A 27,222-nucleotide genomic window follows, 5' to 3' on the forward strand; every position below is an offset into this window, starting at 1 on the left:
AAATGTTTCAAAATATGCTGAAAGTCTGGGAAGCCTGCTGTATTTCATTAAAAAGTCAGGAGGTTTTTTTTTTTTTTTTTTTTTTTTTTTTTTTTTTTTTTTTTTTTTTTTTTTTTTTTTAGCTCCTCGGAGATACCAACATCTCAAAAAATCAAAAAAGATTCAGTAAAATAATTAAAAAAACAGTATTTAGGAAAAAGGAAGGAACACTGAAAGATATTATAATTCAAGCTTTAAAAGAAGAAGAACAATTCAAATGAAAAACTCAGATGCTACAGAAGAAAGAAAAATAAGATAGATTCGTTGATTTTAGATAATCAGAGAAGTAGGCTAATTTATGAGATATGTTTACTTCCTTATTCCTGTATTTGGAAAAAAATGAATTGAAATCTGTAAATTTTACGTCTCACGGTTATGCCGGGTAGGCTAAAGGAGACGGTGATGATGAGAAATGAATGAAATGGTGGAATGAAGAAAGTGAGAGGAAACGGGAGAACCCCCAGAAAACACACAGGCACAAAGCCCACTTGGCGCGAACCAAGGACCCTATGCACCAGAGATGAACGCTTTACCACTGAACCACCGCGGCCTGAGTGTATTTGAAATATATTTTAATCCTCTCATACGTAATGAAATATTGTGTAAACACTTTAGATACACGGACACGAATGCGATGTAAGTGTAATTTCGTAGGGTAGGAAAGAAGCAGATAATTTTTTTCGGAGTAATAGGACATTTAGTAGTAGTAATGCATGCTCATATAGCAGTCTTAAACTTCCTTAATAATAAAGAATTTAGCTATTACATTATTATGTATGGTGAAGCAGTTAGTTATGGGTTAAGATGGCTGGAAATTTCAGGTAAGTAATGAGAAAGACAAGTTGTAAATTCTATGATAATTATTTTAATCGGATTATAGATTTATAAGTATTAATTAATTCTGTAAAGAATATTACTTATTATTAATCAGAATTCTGCGTTTAAGGTTCGGTAATTAGTTAGTAATGAAAAGAAAAGATCCGAGCTCTACGATAAATAATAAATGTCTTAATCAGACTGTTAGTGTGTTATTAATATATCTGTCTGAAGCAGATTTTTAGTTATGAACCAAAACTCGTGTACAGTATTAAGATATTTATTTATTTTTTTAATTTAATGTCCCATGATTATGCACAGAGGCTAAAGGAGACGGTGATGATGATAATGGGTGAAACGGTAGAATGAATAAAATTAGAGAACCCCAAGAAAACTCGCGCACATGGCGCTAGCTGGAATCGAACCAGAGCCCATGCACCAGAGGTGAGCGCTCTACCATTGAGCTCCTGCTCCCCCAAGGTAATTTATCTTGTAACTTAAACCTTGTTTCTCTCATTGCTTTACTGAACTTACTAAATCCTTAATCCGCCCTTAGCTAAAAGACTCGAAAGAAGACAACAGTCCCAACCACCGAAGAGCAGCAGTTACTTTTCCATTTTTAAGTAATTAGGTATTTCATAAGAATGTGTGCTTGTGTAATATTAAAAGTATGTAGTGAGTGATATTGGGATATATATGATAATAATCAATATTTTTGTGTTATTTCAGTGTCAGCTCGGATTTGGATAATATTTCTGAACCTAGTCCTTCTAACCAACGGAAGAAGAATTCTGACACCAGCGGGGACTTGAACGTAACTTTAGGGGATAATTTGGAAAATCTCAAAGAATTTTATTCAGTATCGAGAGCCGGAAATAATTATATATGCGGTATCTGTGATAAGACTTTTGTAGACAACGTAGAGTTAACCCTTCACGTGAAAACCCATTTCGTATTCAGTAATGAAGATGATGAAATTACTGTAGTTTCTGACAATAATAATAGTGATACTGGGGGCCAAAATGTTAGTGTAAAAAGTAGGAAATATTCTAGTAGTAGTACAATCACCTCCTCAGGACAGTCAACGTGTACATTAAATGAAAATGTAAATAGTCATGAAGATATTAATACTGCCACTAAAGAAAATTATGAAGAATATATTGGAAATCAAGATGTTACGAAAGAAGAAAGTACGAGAGTTTCTGATAACGATGTTATTACCTCTAGACAATCAGTGTGTACAGTAGTAGTTAATGGATATCATAAACATGATGATAATGGACCTAACGTAAATGTGAGTGATGACAATAATAGTAATGTTAAGGGAAAATGTATGGAAGTGTTATATAAAGATATAGATATTTCGTCAAGAGAGTCAGTTTATATAAATGAAGATGCTGGTCGTGGAGTGGAAGACAATAAAAATAGTAGTGTTAAGGCAAAAGACGTGGAAGGTTCAGATGAAAGTACAAATGCTCCTTCAGATGAATCGGCGTGTTCAGTTTCCGATAAAGGAAATCTTGATGATAATGATATCGCCGTTAAACAGAAGGCAAATGATGATACCGAAAACCAAGACAATATTAAGGAGAAAATTTTGGAAGCAGTATCTGCAGCAGAAGTAGAAAATGGAGATTGTTATGATAATGTTACTGAAGATAATACGAAATCAAAATGTATGAAAGTCTTTGATAGTTGTACCGCAACTTCATTGGGGCTGTTAGAATATTCAGTTACAGAAAACGGAAGTATCAATGTTGTTCATACTGTAAATCAAGACAACAACAAGACAGATAGTTTGAAAGTTTGTGATAATAGTGCCACTGCCTCCGTAGAGAAATCAGAGTATGCGATAACCAGAAGTGAAGAAGACAGTGACTCTGTTACTCAAGACAATATTAAAGCAAAAAATACAGATCATTGTTGTGATAACAATATATCCACTTCCGTAGAGAAACCATTGTGTTTAGTTATGTCAAATAGAAATAGTATTAACGATAGTAATACTGGAGACGAAGAAGATATGAGAGCAGAAAGTATAAAAGTGTCTGATAACAACAGTTTCTCCACCATCTGCTCAGGGCAGACAGAATGTTCAGTAAAAGGAAGTGAAAATAATTCTGTTGATACTGATATCAAAGAAGATAGTAACAGTGATGGCATGGAGGACGTTTCAAAGTCAGAAAGGATGGAGGTTTCAGATAAGAGTACCATAACCTCCTTTGAGTGCCCAGAAATAGAGAACGGATATGATTGTGATGGAGCCATTCTAGAGTATAACGAAGATATTGAGAAGGATGCTGATCAAGGGGAAAGAATGGAAATTTCGGAGTACAGTGCGTCTACGTCCGTGGTTCAATCGATATCATCAGATGAAAATTGTAATGATGATATTGACATTGAAAAGGAGAATAACAGTGATACTGGAACACAAAATAAGGCAGAAAGTAGGGAAGTTTTGGATAATAATTTCATTTCCCCTTTAGCAGAAGTATCAAATGAAAGTAGTAATAACGATATTAATACGGCCATGAACCAAGGTGGAACTCAGGCTGAAAATACGGAATTTTCAGGAAACACTGTCGAGAAAGTTTTAGAGAAAGATGCAGAAAATTTCTCAGAGCAGTCAGTGTGTAAAATTATTAATGATGATGATGGCCGTGGGATGAAAGACATTGGTAGTAGTATTAAGGTGAGGCGTAGGAAAGCTTCAGTTAAACAGCCAAACATCATATTGAGGCAAACAAGAAGTTCTGTTCGTCGTAGAATTACAGAGAATAACAATAGTGTTACTAAAGGAAAACGCTCAAAAGTTGCTGGTAAGAACAGAAACATCTATTCCAGGAAATCGAAACGTTTAATGACATTAGGCAAAAGTGATAGTTGTAACAATACTGCGATTAAAGCAAGTGATAAAATTGACACAGGAAATCAGGATGATACAACAAATGAAAACATAGACGTTTCTCATGACAGTGCGAGCGCGTCCTTTGGACAATCTGAATGTGAAGCAACAAGAAATGAAGGTAAACAAACAAGAAGTTCTGCTATTCGTAGAATCACAGAAAATAACAACACTGTCACTAAAGGAAAACGTTCAAAAGTTGCTGGTAAAAGCAGAAACATCTATTCAAAACAATCAGAGCCTTTAGTGTCATCAGGCGAAAATGATGGTTACAACAATACTGTGATTAAAGGAAGTGATAAAAGTAACACAGGAAATCAAAATGATACAACAAACGAAAACATAGAAGTTCATGGTGACAGTACGAGCGCGTCCTGTGAGCAAACTAAATGTGAAGCAATAGGAAATGAAGATAAACAAACAAGAAGTTCCACTCTTCGTAGAGCTACAGAGAATAACAATCGTGTCACGAAAGCAAAACTTCCAAAAGTTGCTGATAAAAAGAGAAACATCTATTCAAGTCGATCAGAGCCTTTATTATCATCAAGCAAAAATGATGGTTATAACAATACTGCGAATAAAGCAAGTGATATAAATAACACAGGAAATCAGGATGATACAACAGGAGAAAACATGGACGTTTCCCATGACAGTGCGAGCGCGTCCTTTGGGCAATCTGAATGTGAAGCAACAGGAAATGAAAGTAAACAGACAAGAAGTTCCGCTCTTCGTAGAGCTACAGAGAATAACAACCATGTCATGAAAGCAAAATTTTCAAAAGTTGCTGGTAAAAAGAGAAACATCTATTCAAGACGATCAGAGCCTTTATTGTCATCAGGTGAAAATGATGGTTATAACAATACTGTGAATAAAGCAAGTGATATAAGTGACACAGGAAATCAGGATGATACAACAGGGAAAAACATGGAAGTTTCCCATGACAGTACGAGCGCGTTCTTTGAGCAATCTCAATGTGAAGAAACAGAAAATGAAGGTAAACAAACTAAAAGTTTCGCTTGTAGTAGAATCGCAGAGGATAACCTTAATGTTACTGAAGAAAAACGCTCAGAAGGTGAAGGTAAAGACAGACAATCAGAACGTTTAGTTTCATCAGGAGAAAGTGAAGATTATACCAATACTGTTAAACCAAATGATAAAAATGACACTGGAAATGAAGATCAGAAAATAGGAGAAAACGTAGATGTTGCTGATGACAATACCAGCGGTTCCTGTGAGCAATCTGAAGATGAAGCAACATCAAACGTAGATAATGCGAATAATGACAGTGCTGTAGCCAAAGAGAATATTGAAAATCAAGACAAAATTGAGGCAAAAGACGTGGAAACATGTGATGACAGTGCTACCACCTTGTCAAGTGAATCAACGCCTCCAGTAACAGCAGATGTAAATGATGATGATCCTGGCTTTAAAAACAATAACAGTAGTAATGATGAACAAATACAGTATACAGATGTTTCTGATGACAGTACTACCTCCACCTCAAACCAAGGAGTATCTGGAGGAACAAAAGATGGAGATAATGGTATTGATGTAGATATTTATATTGTCCTTAAAGAACGTAATTATAATAATACTGATGCAAAGACTCAAGACAATGATACAGAGAATAGTGATGTTATTGAAGGTCCGGATGACAGTGTTACTGTCTCTTCGGATCAGTCAGAGTGTATACCAACAGAAAATGGAAATAATAATAATAATGAAAACTGCGATCCTGTTACTGAAGACAAAACTGGTGATGAAAGTAGCATTCAGGATGATAACACTGGAACAGAAAGCATTGAAGTTTCTGACAATGATACTACAACTTCTGATCAGGCAGTAGGTGAAGTAACAACAAATGAAGATGATAACGATAATCTGATAACATCAGGGAAGAACGAAGATAGTGATGGTAAATGTATGATTTCAAAAACGCATATAAATATCTCCTTATGGCAACAATCAAATGAAAATAGTGATATTGCTAACGATGGAATTGAAGACAATAATAGTGATATGAAGGCAAAACAAATGAAGATTTCAAATGAAAACATCACAACTCCGTGTCTGTCAGCAAGTATAGATCATTATACCGTTGATCGTCAAATGAAAGGGAATAAGAAAAGATGCGTTAAGAGGAAGCGTAAGAAAAGTACCATAATCACGAAGCCGCCAGCAAATGTTAATGATACTAATTTTACTGATTATGAGACAGAAGCGAGTAATAGATGTCGTATTAAGGTAAAACGCATTAAGACTTCAGGTAGAAAGGCAGCCACTACTCTGGAGGATTCAGCATTTACAACTAATGATACTATCAGTCGTAGAATTGAAGAAAATAATAATAGAAGCGATATTAAAGTGAAAATCAGAAAAGTTTCAGACATATACACAGTCGCCTTTTCAAAGCAGTCAGAGTGTTCAGATTCACCAAAAAGAAAACATAATAATGATTATAATAGGACAGTCACTGAAGAACATGATAATAATAGGACTAAAAGCATGGACATTTCAGATATTAATATCACCACTGCCACCTCAGGGCAACAAGAACATAGAATAGTAGTAGATGCGAATAATAGTGGTAGTGTTTCTGATACAGACGAGTATAATAGTTCGCGACAAAACAGTGTAGAAGATATAGCATCTGATGATCCGAATTCTCTCACAAAACCAGAGGACGTTCAAGAAAGTGAAAATGCTGGAAGAGAAAATTTGGAAGAAAGTAAGTTAAAGGCATGCATTTTTTTTTTAAATATAGATATCTGTACCTTCGTCAGACAGGAATAAGAAGAAAAGAAATACTTTCCTTTTAGTATTGTAAATATGTTTGATATCTTTGTTAAAACGTCTGTTTAATAGTAGTAGTATTGTAATACTGGAGTATCCAGATGACAGATGCTAATAATGAGGTTTTTTTTTTTTTTAATCGAATCTCCCACAGAAAACATTTAAATGGAAAGTTGAAAGTTTTACCTATAGTGAAAATAGTACAGAATGGACATATAATTTCTCCCTGATAACAAACATTAATAACCAGAAAACTAAGAATGATAGAAGCATGCGGTTAAAATTTCTCCCTAATAACAAACATTAATAACAAGAAAACAAAGAATGATAGAAGCATGCGGTTAAAATCTCTCCCTAATAACAAACATTAATAACAAGAAAACAAAGAATGATAGAAGCATGCGGTTAAAATCTCTCCCTGATAACAAACATTAATAACAAGAAAACTAAGAATGATAGAAGCATGCGGTTTGCGGCAAATAATAGGAAAACTCAAAAAGTGTTTTTACCTGATTTAGAGAATTTCCACATGTACTTCCTTGTTTAACGCATGAACAATCTGCATCTTATATGCGTATAACTTTTTTTTTTTTTTTTTTTTTTTTTTTTTTTTTTTTTAACACGGTTGACTTCGGGATGTCCAGTTCACGTGATGCACAACGTAAGAATTTCTGTGGGCTTCGTGTTAAAGCAACACGAACAGCTTCCATACATTCCTCACTAACAATCGGTCTACCGCTTCTTTCGCGATCTAAAATATTTCCTGTTGCAATAAACTTGCTATATCATTCCTCAATACTCTTAACATCTGCTGGCTGCTGTCCATACTCTACTCTCTCCTGAATGTTCGCTGAACTGTGACGAGAGATTTCGTTTCATGATACTACAAAACAAACTTCCCTTCCTGCTGTGCTGGTGCCATTTTTAAACAAACAACAGCCGTGCTGCGGTTAGCTGCAGTAGATGGCAGCAAAGGCTGTATCAAAATCTTGAACTATCATACAAGCGATGTTTTCTGACCGCATGCTCCTATCATTCTTTGTTTTCTTGTTATTAGTGTTTGTTATTAGGGAGAGACTTTATGTACACCCTGTATTTATGATTTTCATTTGATGAAACTAAAGTTAAAGTCTTTATGTCAATAATTGTGCTATTCCATTAATCACCATTTTGGAACTTCAAATCTAGACCTGAAAACGACGAGTAGAAGATTAACCTCACTTTTTATTAGGCTTATTATCTTTCTACCTCAAGGTAGATAATCAGTGAAAATGCTTTCTTGTTGTCGTTTATAGTAAATAGTGCAGCACACTTGCAATGAATTTTAAGGGATCAACACAATGAGTTCTTTATATCCGAAGTTCGTTATAAATCCGAATTTTGAGAAAAACAAAGTATTAAATAACAAGCAAATACGTTTAAAAAGAAAGAATATACAGCAGCATAGCATTACATCTGAAGATAATTTTATTAATTGGGTTTTTACCTAGCCTATCGTACATATTGCAGTTCTTCCTACTTGTTCAAGCACGCTTGAAGAATCTGTAATTTTCTTCTGAACCGTGTCTGCTGCCACAGTTCGTAGCACCGCCACTTCCACTTCCTCAAACCGACACCGTGTTATTGTGTTCGAAAAGATAGCGTTGCAAGTTTTCCAGACTTTGGATTGCTTCTTTGGAACTCACGGATTGTTGCCTTTTGTTTGCCATCTTTCAATCTACCGATGCACAAACACGAGTAAAAAAAATATCAACTTGTGGCGTGTTCCTATCTTACACCTACCGTAAAACGTACTTCACTTTCTTTCCGCGCCTAACACAATGAGCTCCAGTGAAAACAGATTTATTTTTAATCTCGACCTTGAACTTTGGTGGACACGCGTTGCCGGAAATATCTGTACCCAGGTGCTCAAATAATTGTTCGAATTATTTGTTATCCAAACAGTTGTTCGTAATTCGTCTAATTCAAGCGTGCATCAGCCCAACCCTTTCGTTGGTTACGATTGGTGGGGAGATGCAAAGCTTTCCGACAGGGTGACGTGCCAATAATCCTACAGCCCGCAGACGACTGCCGATGGTGATTACGGATGGATTAGGCCTATCGGAGTTCAAATTTTGTTACCTATTTCGAATGTTGTATGCCAAGGATTTTGTGAGCTGCACAAAGAATGTCTCGATCTGTTATATGACTAGTACAGCGATGCTGGCCGCAGTAAAATTTCTTCCGTATGTTTGCACTCGGAAGCTTCCACCGGTTCAGGGACTTAATCAAACTGGTCAGTCAGTTGACGATGCACTCTTCCTTGGTTGTTACTCTCTACGGTGGCTTGTTGCTGTTGTTATTCCAAGAGTCGGGACTTTCGAATCTTGTACGCTATACCTCTGAAATCAAAGACAAAATTTATGATTTATTAGCAGTAAAATTAAAAAAAAAATCCATATGGATCTTCGCACCGAATAGAGGAACTATTTAAAATCCCATTTTCATCACGTACTATACCAGAAGCCACGTAACATTAGCCATTGCCTGTAAAAAATTGAGTCCACGCTCTTTAAGAAAAGTTATAATGGAAAAACCAAAAGGAGATATTATTTTGATTAAAATTTTTTGTATATGGGGGTTCAAAATTTCCGGTCACCATTGACGACCCTTTATTTTGGTTTGGTGCCTTCTGGTATATTTTCCGTTTTCTGTCTATTGGGTTCAGGCCTGAAATTTCGTGCCCTGCTTTGTGTATGGATATAGGTAAATAGGTATTAGAAACAAGGGTATCCCTGTTGCGGCAATCTAACATGAATTGTAGATTACAAAATAATGGACCAGAAAGTTAATAAGCCCTTTCGTTTCATCAAGTATGGAAGGAAAGTAATAAATAAAGTACAGATAAGTAACTGTGAAGTCTCCAAGTGATCGTTAGGTTGTGTATTCATTGTTTGGGAGTTCTTTCACAGTTTTGATACTGCATAGTTATTTCTTTAAAACATTATTTCTATCAAGCATAGATATTGTTGGCTCTCACTCGAACTTAGTGTATTGTAGAAATGGAATGCACCTAGATATAGTCAAAGTACTTAGTTCTAAATATTGTAAAAGTATTTGCACAAAATACTATACAAATTGATCTCTCTAGAATCAAGGTGAGTTATAGGTGGTCTTTGACCGTAAGGTCGCAGACAGGATCTCCAACAGAGCCCCGAAGCAGGCAAAGAGGAGTGGATTTTAGGTGCCCAAAGCTCCGAAGCAAGCAGTGGGTAGGTTAGATGGCCAGCAAAGCCCCGAAGCAGGCAAAACGGCTGAGGTTGGGATTCCCAGTCAGAGCCCCGAAGCAGGCAAAGCCAAGAGAAAGGATAGGCGTAGTCCCGTAGCAGACTAGAGGCCCTGGGGTTAGGTTACTGCTAAAGTCCCGAAGCAGACAGTAGGAGGGTCACTAGAAAACTGGTGTCGAGTTGCCTTCGTCCATCCAATTTATAGGGTCCTTTGGGTGGTGGTGGCGCTGCTGCTCCGATGTCGTCTTCTGCTCCGTGGGAGGGGCCAGAAGCTGTCGTCTGCATGTGATTATAGGTCCCTCTGGTGGGAGATCCTCTTGCTGAACCATGTGGTGGTGTTTGTAAACATTGATGCGTGGAATTGCTTGTTTACGACATCACATAGGATATTACAATATAAATCTCACTTATGCAATTTTTCTTCTTTGTGTTTTATCTAAATCTAGGTTTTGAAAAACAATAACTTAAATGTTAATATTTGCTTGTGAATCTGTCCAACTTACGTAATTCAAGATACATATACATAATATGGATTGTATTTAATATTTCTTTCTGTTCATTAACAGAAACTATCAAATGGCGCAAGAAGAAATTACCAAGCCCATACTGGCTTTGGGTCAGAGAAGTTAAGGGAAGACTACAGAAAGAACATCCACACACGCCATTTGGCAAACTTAATAAAATATTAGGTAAACTGTTTGCATTATTAATAATAGTCTGTGTTGTAGGTTAAAAAAATTAGACAGTGATACTGCAGTTTGTGAAAATTCCAAAACCAAGAAAGACAAGCGTGGGTGAAGGGAAATTATAGCAGAGACTCGTTACGTGACTATTCAAAAATTATTCCAGTATTGTACAATACCTCTAACTTTGATAAATCTGAGGCGTACCATGATGTTTACGTGCGAGTCCACAAAACTTCGATACTATGTTCTGAAGAACCGTGACGAAAATGCTACCGACAAACCCTATTCCACACGTATTCGAGAGGCGAGCGTCTAGCTAGCTTAAGAGGCGTGGAAAGCAGCTCTACCCTGCTTTCTCCAAGAAAAGTTTCACATTGCGGGGTGCTTGCCAACCATTATGCTGCTGACAAATGACGCGCGGAGTTGTCTGAAAGAAAGATACGACCTCGACCACTAGTACTTCTGTGATGTAGCAATCATTGGTGGTGCTCTCAATGTGTAGCAGCTGAGATTGTGTATTGCAATGGCGGCTGTCCTGTAGGGGAGGTTAGATTGGAACTAATCAGGAAACATGATTCTCGACCACTCTGCACATCAGCGACAGCATTAACGCATCTGTTAGTAATCTGAGGCAGACGTTTGTGATTCTGTATTAGTGGAGACCAACGCAAAGGCGATGCTATAGGACCTTCGACGACGGCAAGTCCATACCTCATCGTGCTCCAGCGTTGAGCTAACATCCTGGAAGACGCTATATTATTCGTCATAGCATACGCACAAGGTGTCTGTCACCATTGGGGCCAATCTCATAACTTTCGCGTTCGAGACAGTATCTGGGTTTCATTGTCAGATATGCAAAGAAAGATCCAAGCAAAGTTACCCAGATCTTTGGTCCCGTCGGTCTCCCAGGATCGGTGCCCCATCCCTTATTATTGACCACTGGAAGATTGTCGCTCCAAATTGTTCTCGTCTGTCAATTGCTTCCGCATATGCGTCACTGTTGTGGCGGCATGCCCTATACATATACTAATTTCGCATTGCGAGAAGCTACCCTCCTGCAGACCGATAATGTGGCCTCGTTTTCAAATTTATATTGTTCGTTTTACACCGACGGGGCATAATGACGCTTGCTCGTTCCGTTTTCGCTTGTCGACGTTCTACTACCTGAGTTCTGCGTATTGACTTCATATGGTATATAACCGTTTGTGTTAGTAGACCCACGTATGAAATTATAATCGTTTGTATGTCACGTTCTGTATAAATCACATGAGTTTGGATTCATTCCCATTCTTTCTTGATGCAGTTTTCACATATAGTTTTGTGTGTATATATATTCTCAGCATTGAAAAGTTCATGCGATAAGAATTTCTTCAAATTTCTTTGGACTTAATACTCAGTATTTGTCATATATATATATATATATATATAAATGCCTTTACGCTGTTATTCGTAGACTAACAAAAAAAATGTTTCATTGCTCGACTTTTACCGTACAAGTACATGATACTCTGTTACAAATGTCATTGAATCAAGGTACCTCGTATTGACGCAAAATATGAAATGATATTAATTCGACATTTTTACTTAAGAAGAAAAAAGCATCCTAAATTTAGTGCTGAGTGGTAACTGGCGTTGTCGGGATGAAGAATGATACAACGATTCGAGTTTGTTTTACGGAATTTATTTATGACTTCTGGTAAATAAATTGTTTCATACCAGTTAGCATTTACAGTCTTTCGATCGTCTAAAGCTATGGCTGCCACACGTTTGGTTTAACCGAAGAAACAAGCAATCGTTTGCTTGGCAACACTCCTCGAATAAACAACTTTTATTGATTTTAACTCACTTTGAAACACCCAGAAAGTGTTGAGTTGAGTTGATTTTAGTTTAGCGTCCCTTTCAGCAGCGAGGCTATATGAGACGTAAACCTACTGATTAACGTAAAACCTGAACCACATGAGCTCCCGCCGGGAATCGAACCCGGGTCTCCCACGCCAAAGGTGCGTACGCTAACCGCTTAGTCACGAAGGAACTCACCCAGAAAGTGGATTGCTGTTTAGGTTTGGGTTCGTGTGAATAAAAGTTTTATCCCCTGGAGCAATGTAGTACACCAACTGACTCGAGCTTGTTTTTGAGCTTCGATCCAGTTGTGTGGGATCCGATGGCTTGAGAGTTTCCGTACGTCCAGGAGACCATACAGAATCATATGCATTGCTTTCATGTCAATGTTCAAGGATGCCTGAATCTCACAATGTGTCATATGGCGATCTCTCTAAATCATTTCATGCACAGCATCAAAATTACTGGCAAAATTGATGATTTTCACGAAATATATCACTGAAAAATGTGCTATAATTCGGAAAACAAATCGTACATAGTGCTATTTGATAGTGCTTCATCTCTAAGAGGTAAATGACGTCCCTTGATGCATTGTTTCAATGGTAAAATACATTTGAAATCATAAAATACCATTGCTCGAAAGTGTTAATGGGAAATTTCCATTTCTTACACAAAACTACTGTGTAAAATAAATGAATAGGCTTAAACAAACAGCCCAAGATATTTTAAATATACATACGTCTGTTTCTTCAAATTTTATAATAGCGGAACAGTAGCGTCACTGTTAGTAGTAGTAGTTTGCAGAAACTTTTCCAGCAGTCCTCCTAGCAACTTAGTTACAGAGATATTCACTTGCACATGTCAGTTCATATTCCTCCGATGTAATGAACTCTTTGACTTTTGATAATGTCGAGAAACCAGTTCTTTGACAGAATATTATGATGATACTGATAAGATTATTTATTATTTTTTAGGAAGGCGTTGGAGAGCTATGTCAGCTGCGGAGAAAGCACCATACCTTATGGAAAGAACTCTGCTAAGTAGAAGACAACAATGGGGTAAGTTATAGTTTAATGAAGATAATAATGATGGTTGTCCCGTAATTATCGTATTTTTTTCTAATAGGGTAGCATTCTTTTGTTTTGTGATGGTTGAATGAATATAGAAAGATAGATTCGTGAAATCGACAAGAAATCGATGTTATACATTACATTTTCTAACAAAATTGAGTATCTACCTACATAACATCTTTTCTTTTCCACACACACACACACACAAAAAAAAAAAAAAAAAACCTAATATTGAAGCAACTTAGAGTGTTTTAAACAGCAGTTTAAAAAAGGACATTATTTTCATCAAGTTACAACATACCGTAATCAGAGAAGTCTACAGAAGGTTGTTTGCTTTATATCCGATCCTTTTTGACGGGTACCTTAATAGATACCGCGCTGCCAGCACCGATCATTTTCTATTGGACTCCCAGCATTGTGAACTATCACATGGCATCGCAGTTTCCATTGCAACAAGCTCTGCCTCAGGTCAGGCATGGGAATTCTGTCCCACTTCTCCCTGCAAGCTTTCCATACACCATCCAGAGTGCGCGGGCGGCGATGTTGAAGATCATTTCAAGTCTAAATGCGCAAAAATCCCTTGGACTGGCATCTGGACTTTTCACAGGAATGTCTACAAACGGAATAAGCACGTAGTGATGTTCTGGCGGTATGACTCAAAGCTTTGTCCATATGGATCATCACCTGATTCGCATCTATTCCATACAATTCTGGGATGTCCCTCCGATAGATTCTTGGAAGCATCTTGCATTCACCTTCACGTTTTTGTTTACCTTGCCTATCATCAGCTTACTCTCATATCCGAATACCGTAACAACCATAAAGCAACGAAGGGAACTTTCTTTGCACTGACGAACAAAGTGGCTGCGCCCCTATCTGTAGATGTCACGTATGAAATCGTCTGAATGTGACTACCAATAGTGGAATGGACAATGATTCATCCGATTATACTAATCCGGGACATGAAAATTGAAAGAGAAATACTTTGAAGTTCGCACTGTAGTCGGCAGTTATTTAATCAGATGTACCTCTAGCTGCAGAAGCGTGAACAACTGAGCAGAGATGGCACATGTGTTACAGTCGTCAATTTGTCAAGAGCAGAAAGGTATATTTCTTTTTCCGTCATGGATACGTCCCGAGTTTGATTCCTGGTGGAGTCACTCGGTCGAGAAGTGTAAAAGCATTTTCAGGCCAGTCATCCTGAGAGAAGTTTTCCTCTTTACACCAGGTAAATGCCGGGATAGTACCTAGCAAAAGAGTCCAGGTCGCTTCCTTCCTCCCCCACTTCCCCGGGTAATTAATCGCGGAGGAACGTGATTCCTCATACCTGACGGGCTAAAATGATCATAGATAACGAAAGCCCATAAAAATAATTCCTAATCCGATCATAAAGACCAGTGAATCCATCTTCGAACATTTATCGAACATGTTCAACATTTCGTGAAGTGAGTGCTCGGTGAATGCAAAAGAACTTAGTAGAAATCCATAGATGGCAGCGAATGATGACATGCCTAAAGTACCTGGCATGGTACGCTGAAGAAGAACATACTTTCTGGAACGTATCAAGGTGAGGAGTGCTGAACGTACCATACACACCTGAAACAAAGTAGATATCCGTGAAACAAACCTATTCCCCACCAAAAAAGAAATTCAAGGTAACTTAAAGTGCGAAAAAAAATGCTAGTGACTGTAGTTTGCGTCTAGAAATTTGAATTCTCGAGCATGCGCCGTACAGTTCTAATCTAGCATCTTCCGACAATCCGCTTTTTGACCTGTGAAGAAATTCTTGGTTGGGCAGCGTTTCAGTTGCTATATCTAAATCAAATCGGATATGCACAGATTGCTATACTCCCAAGCGACGATTTTCTATCAACGGTATTTTGAAATTTGTGTCACGGTCATAGAAATGTGTTGAAAAGTAACTTCAATATGAGCCTTTACTTTGTATATAATCTTAATGTTTTATCCATTACACTTTCTTCTACATAAAGTTTTGTGCATCTTACTGACCCGCCCCTGTGTTAGATGTGTAGTTGATTTGTTAAAATATTTAATTTTTCGAAATGTCTTTTTAGTATATCACTGATAATGTCTGTAGTTCTACAGATGAGAATTTACAGTGATTTAATAAAATGTTTTCATATTGTGGATCATTAGATTATTTCCTTATAGTCTTGGCAAGTTTACAACGTTCATTTTGTGTATTGCTGTCTCCCAGCTCTAATGAAGGGTTAAGGGCAAAACTTACGTTTATCTTTCCGTATTAGAAGTAACCCTGATCATTTGAGCAACATATATGTTAGCTATGATAAGATGTACATGTTTTATTCCAGAAATGAACGAAGGCCACAAAGGTACAGATGTAAAACTTTCAACCCACATTTTCAGCACCGTAAGTGGATCCTACTTCGGAAGTTATTCATGGATCTAGATTCACGTAAGGTACACTATAACTGAGGACCGACATGTTTGAGTTTATTATCCATAGCGGCAGATTCTTTTTTAATCTACGCTATACTGAAAAATAGCTTGGAATTCAAAATCAGCTTTGTGGATAACATGTCAGATCAAAAAGCAACTTCTTTCTAATTTCCAAGTGGGATCATTTTTCTTACGAAAAACCTGCTACATACTTTGGAAGGACAGGAGCAAACGTAGAAATTGTATTTTCAGACAAATCATTATTCTTTTACCATTTCTAGCGCTTATTTAAGTTATTTTTGTTTCCTTATTAAGTTTCTTATTCCTTTTCAGATACATCATTAGCAGCTGGTGTCTATCGTGATGATAATATGAATGTTGAAGGCAAGACGAATCAGCCAGCTAAAATGACTGTATTGAGTATCGAAGAAATTAATAAACTTCTGGAAGTTGAGGCAGCAGCCTCAGCACAAGGAAGTATTTCTAATAAAGAGGCTGCTTGTGATATGAACCACGAAATTACCTCAGAAACACCAAAGATTACTGGGTCACATGAGATTCCGCAAAGTACCGAAGAAGTATCTTCTACTGTTAGTAACGCCGATAATTCAGACGCACCGAATACTTCAAAGGAGGATGCATTTAGTACCACAAACCTCGTTCAAGAGAGTATTGAAGAGAATCAGCCATCCTACTCCACAACAACTTCAAACACACCCCAGGAGAATATTTCAGTTAACGGTATTGCTGCACAGGAAGCAGTTCAGCCTCAGATACGAAGTACAGTTAAAATGCGGGGTAGGAACAAAGCTCAGAGTTCTGCTGTATCAGCGAGTCAGGATGCATTGCAACAGCAGACTAATACAAGAAGTAATGTACAGAAACCAATAGTACCAATTTTGCCAAGTAGTGGTGTAGCAGGAAATTACATTTTAAAAGTAGTGAATCCACATGGATCTCAGCTTGCTTTGCCGCCAGGTAGCACACCGTTTGGAGCGTCTAATTATGGTATCAATATCCTCACGGGCTCTAGAAACGTACCTGAACTATCTTTGGCCGCAGCATATTCAGCAGGTAACGTGAGGTGGTGTCTTCCGCAGACAAATAACCAGAATGAACTCATAAAATTGTTTATTCAAGCACCAACAAATACGTACAATAACAATAATTTAGGAGGAAGGCCAGCTATCACATACGGAACAGAGATGGTACAACCAAGTTATTCACAATTTGTTACACCAGGTAGTGTAGAAAATGTCATTTTGGGAAATGAACTACAAGACAGTTATTCTGAAATAATTAACCCAACGCAGGGTGAAAATCCATCAGTGGTTCAAGTTGCAGCTAATACACAGGAAGAAAACATCTATCAGAACACCAATAATGAACAAGGTATTTTTTTTCTTTTAATTATTGGTTTTATTAAATGATATAAAGACTTTTTCTGATACTAATTTTTTGACAGTTTACTAGATGTATTTACTTTTGAAGGCTATAGGATTCTTATTTAAGATATAGAGGAGAAAATTATTCTTACTTTGCGTCCTGGAAATAAAGATCAAAACGAACCATTTCAAGGCATCACTGACCTCTTTATTGGTGTATTTTCTTCCGCTACGCTATCAACTGAAACATGGTAACAGATGCTGTCTATTAAGAAAGAAAAAAAAAAGCCTATGCATAAATACAAAATCTTTGCAAAGAGAAAATAAGTAAGTTCAGGCCGCGTTTTTTATATACGTTGATTACAGAGGTAGAAACTGCATCATTTAGAACAGATTAGTGCAATAGATTTCAGTATCTGACGTTATTAGTAACCCCGCGTAGCGTAGTCGCTAACGCTCTCGTCTTTAGTACGAATGGTCCCGGGTTCGATTCCCGGTGGGGACACTCGGTCGAAAAAGTGTAAAAACTTTTTCAGACCAACCATCGTGGGTTTTCCTCATTTGCACCAGGCAAATGTCTGGATGATACCTAAGATACAGGTCCCAAGCCGCTTCCTTCCTTCCTTTCCTCTGATAGTGTGATCGCCGAGGCCTCGTCATCCCTCATGCGTGATGAGCTAACATGGACATAGATGCCGAAAGCCCAGAAATTATAATCCTAATTCTAATATTGTTAGTGTCAGTACGCTCTGCTCTGTCATTTCACAACTAACGGCGCTTCAGTAAAAAAATAAATAAATAAATAAATAAAAATAGAACTAATAAAAAAAATTCCTAGGATCAAGATGTGAAATGCCTTACAGCTTTCTAACGTTTTTGCATGTGATGCAGTCTCTAGATCTTTAGTCAACATATTTAAAATTTGTGGTTTGAACATATGTTCTCTTTGCAAAGGTTTTGTATTTAAGCATAGGTTTTTTTCGGATGGACAGCGCCTATTACAATGTTCTAGCTGACAGCGCGGCGGAAGAAAATACATTGATAAAGGGGCCAGTGATGCCTTGAAACAGTTTGTTTTGATATTTATTTCCAGGGTGAAGGTACGAATAATTTAACATATAGGACAGGGGAATTAGCTAAATCCTAATTAATAGAGGTATGGTATAAATTAAAATGTTATTGCGTTCTACATGTTGAGCAGACGCAACTTAGATTTTGTATTGCATTGTTAAAAAGATGAAGGCATTGTATGCAGTTTAAAAAAAACAAAAACTATGCATTAAAATACCTTGAAATGAAGACACAAAAATAACTTGTAGATGCTCTAATATGGATTTTTAAACATAAATTCCATATGCAACATCATCTATATTGGCTCTATTACTTAAATTGGAACTATTACTATATTGGAACTATATTGGGCTCTATATTGGAACTATTACTTAAATAATTAATTCTTTTTTGACCAGAGTATATACTTAAGTTATCTTCATCAGACATTAACTGGCAGAAATATTTTCACAACATTAAATTATTATTGTTATATAATTTTAATTGTTTCATTTTATAATTTTAAATTTTTAGTATAACAGTTTTTTTAAATCATTATTACTTTTACTTTTATTGTTATTATTATTTAATAAATTATTCCAAATATAGTTAATTTTGAAGTTTCCTCTCAATTCAATATTCTATCTTATAATTTTATTTTTATTGCTTCTCTTAATAATTTTTCATATCCTTGATTTTTATTCGTTCATTCGTTCTAACATTCTGTCCGGTAATTCATGCATTTGAAGTCCATTTGTCTAATTCATTAATTTTCTTTTTTTCTTAATCCTTCTCTCTTCTTTCCATTTTCTTATTAATGTTCTATTGTCTTTTTCTAAACCTTGTTTCCCTTCCCAATCTATATCATGCCCTGTTTCTTTTAGATGTTTGTATATAGCGTTATTCTCTCTTTTAAGTCTCACATCGTCCCAATGTTTTACTCTTCCTTTAAGCTTTTTCTCTGTTTCCCCAATGTATATCATATTAAAATTTTTACACTTCACTTCATACACTACTCCTTCACTTTCTTCACTTACGCCTTTCTTCTTGTTCCTCATTCTCTTAATCACTTCCAGAATTCTACATCCTCCTTTTCTGTATGTGTTCATTCTTTCTTTTCTTAAATAGGTCTTCAGCATCTCTGTCTTTTCTCTAATGCTCTTTATCCCGTGCCATTTTCTCCTCCTCTTCCTTTTTCTCTTTTCTCCTTTCTTTCCTAAAAAAAGAAAAGTGAAAATAATAATGATTAAAAAACTATATAGTTGATGGTTAAATAAGATAGTTACTATGAGGAATCAGTATGAATATATAAATATGAAAAATTAATAGTTCTTTACCTTATACGTATTGAAGTTTTTATTGTGTGCCAATCATTTCGATATCTCACTTATCTGTTAATGTCTTCTTCCGTTGCCATAGTATCTTAAAGCAGGAATGGCTAGCCTTCTTAAAATTGAAAGCTGCTTGAGCTATACATTTCAGAAATCACTGGCGGTCTACTGATATGTTCTGTAACCCGCTAGAGCAGAGGTTCTCAACTTGTGATACGCGAGACGCTGTTCGTGGTAAGTGCGAGCTATGGAAGTACGCCTTTGGTGGTACGTGAGTGGAAAAGGTTGAGAAACCCTGTGCTAGAGGGTATCGTAAAACAGTAGCAGTGATTGGTACAGACAGTAGGCAAGAGACTGTGGCGGGCTACTTTTCACGATTTGCCGGTTGACAAATTGGCCACCCCTGCCTTAAAATGTAGAACCAAATTGCTTGATTTTACATTTTTAATCTTCTATTTTCTTCCAAATACTTATAAACTTTACTTTTGCCGGATCTGTCCAATCACTGAAATTCATTAATTAAAATTTTCCAAAAAATTACACAGCTAATACTGTGTAGAACTTACAAAGAATTGTTGTTCTTCAAAACTTAGTTTCCATAATGATTCAGAGTTGCTAATCGCCATATCTGCCTAATTCGAATAAGAGATGGCGCTGTAAACACTAAGTATTGGGGAGCTTTGCTCTCATTTTTTTTATTCAATTTTTACTATTTACAAATCATTACTTTGGACAATGTTATTATTTGTTACAATCTTCATATACTGTTTATCATTTTCAATATGTTCATGCGCCGCTTATCCTTCTTTATTACATTAATAGTGTATTAAACAATTATATTTAAAACAGGCAAATTCGGCCATCTTGTCACGTGCCATTTTAGTACATATTCTTACTTTAAACAATTTATAATTAAAACAAATATAGTGAGCTCCACAGAGCTGTAAGGCCGGGACTTCCTTTATAAATCTTCCGTAAGGGAGGTAACAGAAAACAGAATCTACCTAATTTTTGAGTAGCATGTAAAATTAATGGAAAAATTCGTACGTGTCTAGTATAAAAATCAATTGTCTATACGAGTGCTTACAAATCCAAATTGATTAGTAGTTCATCTTTGTACTCCTAAGCTTGATAATAATATAGTCGTAATTTTTGTCAAATGAATGTTGAGTCTCTTTAGTTCTTAGGACGTTACTCGTAAGTAGATCTTTCAATTTGCGGTGTAGTCTTATGAAATAGTTGTATCTGTTTGGTGGCATACTTTGTCTGTATGGGATATTAAGCGTAGATAAGTCTGATAACGCAGAATCATAGTCTTTTGTGTCCCTTATACGTTCCTTAATGCTAGTTACTACATTCCATTTTACCGTGTGCGTGCGTTTTCTCGGGATTCTCCCGTTTCCTCCCACTTTCTTTATTCCACCATTTCATTCATTTCACATCCTCACCGTCTCCTTTAGTCTAGCCGGCATAACCATGGGACACAAAACTTCAAGATTCCATTTTATCGTTCCAATGTAAGTTCAGTGCTTTTGACAGAAGTTGTGTGTATAAATCTTTTGAAAAAAAAAAAAAAAAAGATTAAAAATGTAAAATCAAGCAACTTGGTGAGACACTTTGGCTTTGAAAGATTTTAGCAGAGAAGTAAGACATCGAAATGTTCGGCATGCAGTAAAAACTAACCGCATAGGGTAAAATACCATAATTTTTCATGTTTATTTTTCATAAGTGCTTATTATAGAAGCATGAAAACTAGTAATAAGATGTTTTGGATAATTTTATAATCAATTACGGGACGTCAGCTTGCTTGGTTTAGATTTGAATTTGAACTGTTTGTTGCATAAGTGTTAGATAGGATTAAAATCGGAGCTCTTTTCCTTATATTAAACAACGAAAAATTAGATAGAAAATTTGCATATGTAACATTGCGTCGAGTCCGAAGAAAATCCTTGAAGAAACTTGAGTAGCATGGTTTGTTGCTGAATTTAGACCCCAGACTTCTGTATTGGGAAGTGAGAATATTAATTCTTACTATATTCCTGATGTCGAAGGCACAAGTCACGATCTATCCAAGTGACGTAATCTGTATATTCCATGGTTCAGCGCACTTAATTTATTTGTTTGGTAATAGATTCTGTATGTTTGCCTGGTACACTTTACTAATATTTTTGTTGTCTATCATATATATCTTATATAACACTGGAAACGATTATAGATTCAAATATGTAAATGAATCGATAAAAGTGTAAGCTTCTTCTTGGTAGCGGTCGTTAAATGGTAGAGCGTTCACCTTTGGTGTATGGGGTCTTTGGTTCGGTCTCAGCTCGCGCCGAGTGAATTTTGTGGTGGACAGACATTGTGTGCGTGGGTTTTGTCGAAGTTCTCCCGTTTTCTCCCACTTTCTTCATTCCGCCATTTCATTTTCATTTCTCTTCATCACCGTCTCCTCTAGCCTAGCCAGCATAACCGTGGGACATAAAACTCAAAGATTTCATTTCTTTTGTAAGTTTCTTCTTGTAATCCCTCCCCCACTCTAAAAAAAAATAGCGAAAAAAAAAAAGTATGCTGATGGACAATCTTGATCAGCTGTCAAGCTGCATGTCAGCTGAAACTTCCTTTTTCACGTGAATAATTTTCGTTCATTGCGTTGGTTATAGAATTATCGTCTATCTATTTCAATATATTCGAAGGGTTATAGGGAGTATAACAGAAACATACTATTCATGAAACGTGACAAATTTCTCTGATTTCAATATATATAAATATTAACGTTATTCAAATTGTAGCAACCTTTTTTTAAGGAGTACAGCATAAAGCAAGCTCCGTATTTAATCACAGCGGGTGTTCGATATTATTCTCTTTATTTAAAGTTATTTTTAATTCTTGTGAATTTGAAAACTAAAGTAAAATATGAAATGCATTTATTCTTTAAAAATGTATATAAATTTACAACATGTTTTACTTTAGAGTTACTTTAATGTATTTTAAGTGAGTTAGTAATAAGATATGTTTTGTATGCTTACAGAGACAGTAGTGTCACCAGAAAATGTTCCAGTCGTTGCTGTAGTGGAAACCGCTTACACTGACGATCAGGATCCAACAGGCGAATCTCAGGAACAGACAGGTAATGAGCAGGAATTAAGTTCCGCTTCGAATTGTGTGGCGGATTCTACCGAACAATCGCAAATAAACTTACCGAATGAAAATAATGCACAAGAGGTTGGTGGCACTGAAACTCAGGAAGACGACGACGACGATTGTATTTTGACAGCTGTCACTGTTTCAACCAACACAGATGCTCCTAATAAAAATGAAGTGGATGAGGAAAGCGAGCTATGTCCAGAGTCTCCTGATGATAGTATTGAACCCAAAGAAGTAACGTCAAATATTCAATCTTCCTTAGACACAGATGAACATGTGGAAGATCACGTGCCCCAGCAGGTAGTTAACACATACTCTGTACAAGAAAATGCGCAGAACTCTGCTTCTGGCAGTGTTATTAGAAATTCTAATTCATCGAGTTTTCCGCAGACTTTACATATAATGCAAAGTCACCCATCTACTCACAATTCAAGTATGACAATACCAGTGAATGGAGCCCCGCATGTACCGAGTGGCTCTGGAACTTCCAATGTAATTTTGTCTTCAGGAGGTGCCAATAATGCACAACAAACGGGCGTACCACAGGGTACTCAAAAGATTATATTTCCAGTTGTTGCAAATAGTAGTGTGCCAGGAACTAATATATTTTCTTTTGTAAATACACCATCAGCTCAGTTATCTGCACCGTATGGTATTTTTTACCCACTGAATGTATCACGGGACGTTCCACAAATGGCAGTTCCGACGGCACCTCAACTTGCTACAGTGAGGGGATGCTTTCCAGCTACGCCGTCAGGCAGTAATGTGACGAAAGTATTTGTTCAGGCTCCGTCAGCGATGTGTATACCACAGGAAACACTTTCACAGGTGGTGAGGCCACCTATAAACACTGCAACACAAGTAATAAATCCTGTTGCTCCTCAGACGGGAATACCTAGTAACGGTGGCTTCGTAAACCTTATACATGTAGTTCCATCGCAGTCAAACATGGCCCTAAATCCAACTGCCACTCATACAATCATTGGTGGAAATGTCCCACAAATGTATAATTCATTTCCATCACAAGTCAATGTACCCACGGTAGGCGTACAACAAGTATTAACAACACCTTTAACAACTACACAAGGGATGCATTCAAAGCCAACTGGAGTAAATGTTTTGGTTCCTAATACAAAGAAGTATAGGGTCTTAAAGGTTAAACATATTTAGTATTCTCAAGAAATTCGAAGACTGAACATTTGAAGAAATTACTGAAGCACCAGTTTAATGTACGTAATTAGTTGTGATTGAAAGTGAGAATATGAGTCCTGGTAGATTCAACTCTAGTTGCTTCATACATATAGTGTTTTGTAACAGTCATTGATTAAATTGGGTAGAGTAGCATTTCATACTACCTTGAAATTCCGTAAATATCTCATGCTAACTATTGTAATGTCAGCCAGGAATTTTTGTTCTAATAGTTTGCTAGTTTAGTATAGATCCTGGCAGTAAATTTGTGTAAGACAATTATTAAACGAGACATTTTAAAGTTACTAAGATGCGAACTATGCGTTTCTAAAAATAATAATAATATTTTTATCTAAGAGAAAAGTACTTATGCAATCGTAGATTTGTGGTTTTAATTTGTGATTTTTTTGAAATATGCAGCAGTTAGTTAAAAAGTGGAAATGAGATCTATGAGAGGCGTTGACCAGGCAACACTGAACAAGAATTTTAAAATGGAATTTATAGAAGAAAAGATGTTAGTTTGTTGTGTGTGTTAAGAATACTTTATACGACACATGCTTTACAAATTGTGTGCTTAGTTTTTCATCATAAGATGATCACACTGAGGTTAGTAGCGTAGCAAGTATTTGTGGTTTGTCTTTGTAATGTGATATTGTCAATATGAGAGTTAGTAGTTTTTAAGAGGCTTGAACTGATGTGTTCTTTTCTTTATTTGTAAGTTATCCTAGAACTTAGTAGAAAGCCCAATTCTAAAGAAAGGAAGAAAGTTGAAGCTAGCCTGATGTTGATTTTAGTAGTGGTGTGTCCTGACATCATTAGGTGTAACTAGAGAGGGAACGTTGTCAGGTCAATTTGCTCTAAACTCTGAGTTTAATAATTTGAAATTGAATCAAAAAGTTGTTTCCTGAGTGATTCCGTTTCTTATGTCAGAAATAACGTAGGAGTTAATAACTCAACTTCAGTATAGAAGTTTGCTATTTAAGAAATGTTTCTTTCAGACAAAGAGTATAGTACGGAATTTTAATTGGTCAGTTCATTCAACAGACATTAAAGAATCTTGTTAATATTACCGTTTTCAGTAGTTCCCGCGAGCTCATTTTCTGAAGAGGGCCTCATATATATGTATATCTTGGTTCTGTCTTAAATGGTTCTATCAAAAAAATTTAATTTGTGCAATAGCCATTTCTCGTTCACCGTGTGAATATATCAGTGAAACTTTCGTTGGATGTATATCGATGCTAACGTTACGATTATTAAGGAATCAAACTACTCATTGCGATGTGGAAATTACACGTTTTTCTATTAACATGCGAGAGATCCCTCGTGGCTAAGCGGTTAGCTCACGCACATTTGACATGGATACCCGAGTTCGATTCCCGACGGGATCTAATGTGATTCGCATCCCACGTTGAGTTTAGACCTACGTCTCATATAGCCTTGCTACTGAAAGGGACGCTAAACTCAAAATCAAATAAAATATATCAACATTCAATTTATCGTGATAAAATAAGTTATCTCTTTACAAGATAGATTATATGAGGAGGGAAAATCCTTTGATATCTTCTTAAAAAAGAGGAACTGGCCGCTCTCGTTTCTTTCAGAAGCCCCTTATTCACGATGGTACAGAGGAATGGTGGATACATTGGCGGACTTTGGGGAAGGGAACTTAGATGAAGTGGCTTTGTTGCCAAGGTTACATTTTCCTACTATACTAGCTAACTCTCTACAGCTATATGTGGCTCTTGGCTTGCTCTACAACATGCCTCTGTTCTTTTCGATCGTGTATCTTTCTTCTTAATGTCTGAAATTCTATTTTCCTCAACAGCTCTTGCATATTATCTAATTTTCCCAGTAGACTAGATTTTCTCTTTCGTCACTATTTTCATTTGGATTACATGTCCTAACCAGCTAAATCTTTTGTTTATATAAATGTCAATATATATATTCATCCCGGGGTTTTCTGGTACCTACCATATCTGATGGGCTTTCCCCCATCTGTCACCTTCCCACAAGCTTACTGTAGAGAAGAAAATCAGTTAAGTCTATTTTTAAAAACACTACAATATTTTTAATCCGTGCTTTCGTATGATAATGTGCTTAGCATGCTTCCTTCGTTTGTGTGGTTGAAATTGAAAAACAATGTGCAATAACAGCTAAATCGTAAAATAAGGTTTTAAGAATTGATACAGAAAATAACACTGTTCAGTCGTAGAACTACATATTTTCATGTCCAGTGTTTCACTACAGATTTGTTTAATAATATTAATTATAAATGAAGAAAGAAACAAACAGAAAAAAAAAAAGAAAATACATTCTCTACTCTCTCGTGAATTTCAAATATAGATATCAGGCTTAGGCTAACCATAGTTTTGCATACATTATTGAAGACCATCAAGAGCCAGTCCCGATATTTGTGAAACAGGATATCTGTAGGTTTAGCAGATTTTGTGGTTTGGTTATATTCACCAAGTCAGATTCTATGTGAAAATCTACTTGATTAATAGCATCCATATTCAGAATGTAATAACTTCTTTTGCCGAAACGATCATAATAAGATAATTTTGAAGTGAGTAATTTATACTGAATATCAAAATACGTATGTTACTTGAACTACCTTGTGAAGTCTCTACATTGAAATGGTCGATATATATAATTATTTGTCTTTAGACCCCGATACTTGTGCCCAACTGTTTGTAATGGATCTTCAGGAATATTTGAATGTTGAGCTTATATCACTTAGTAATTTGAAAAACATTGCAGCTGAAGTAAAAGCTACATCTGACTGTCTGTATGTATACATTCTGAATATTGTCATCTTCAAATGAACTGTTAAGGTTTTACACACGCCTTGCCATTATACGTTGTTCGTAAACGAAGCATTGAAATGCTATGTGCAAGAACAGCGTAATGCTCATTCAATATCGTAGTTCAGATTTCTTCAGCTTGTGAGAAAGATGAAGAAATGGAGTGTCTTCACATGCGTATAGAATCGTGCAGAATCATTGTACCCTTTGAAATTCACAAAGGCACTTTTCTGAGCTACTAAAGCACAGTATCAATTGTCCAACAACTGTTGAAGAGCGTGGTAACAAATCAGTGACTGCATGTTATTCGTATCACTTTATGATTAAAGTGATCACTAGCGTCTAATTACATATGTTGTTTTCATGCCATAAATATATTTATATTAATTTATAGATAAATGAATATTAAGAATAAGGACCAAGACCTACTACAGACTGTTGCTATTGTACGCAGTTGTTCATTAGCGTTTTTAATGTTCAATTTTCGC

At 36.3% G+C, this 27,222-nt stretch overlaps 1 protein-coding gene across 1 annotated transcript in view; it reads left to right on the plus strand.

Annotated features, from left to right (window-relative positions):
• The window catches only part of LOC145686689 (uncharacterized), a 68,028-nt gene extending 41,676 nt beyond the window's left edge, over positions 1-26,352 (plus strand). The window contains exons 8-12 of the mRNA XM_081760232.1: positions 1,585-6,488; positions 10,386-10,508; positions 13,319-13,402; positions 16,169-17,227; positions 22,627-26,352. Coding sequence (XP_081616358.1) covers positions 1,585-6,488; positions 10,386-10,508; positions 13,319-13,402; positions 16,169-17,227; positions 22,627-23,912 — 7,456 coding nt within the window. The 3' untranslated portion in view covers positions 23,913-26,352. The remainder of the gene's footprint in view (positions 1-1,584; positions 6,489-10,385; positions 10,509-13,318; positions 13,403-16,168; positions 17,228-22,626) is intronic.
• The last annotated feature ends 870 nt before the right edge of the window (positions 26,353-27,222 follow it).

The sequence above is a fragment of the Thermobia domestica genome, chromosome 5, assembly GCF_964235325.1.
Source record: "Thermobia domestica chromosome 5, izTheDome1.hap1.1, whole genome shotgun sequence".
Classification (NCBI taxonomy): Eukaryota; Metazoa; Arthropoda; class Insecta; order Zygentoma; family Lepismatidae; genus Thermobia; species Thermobia domestica.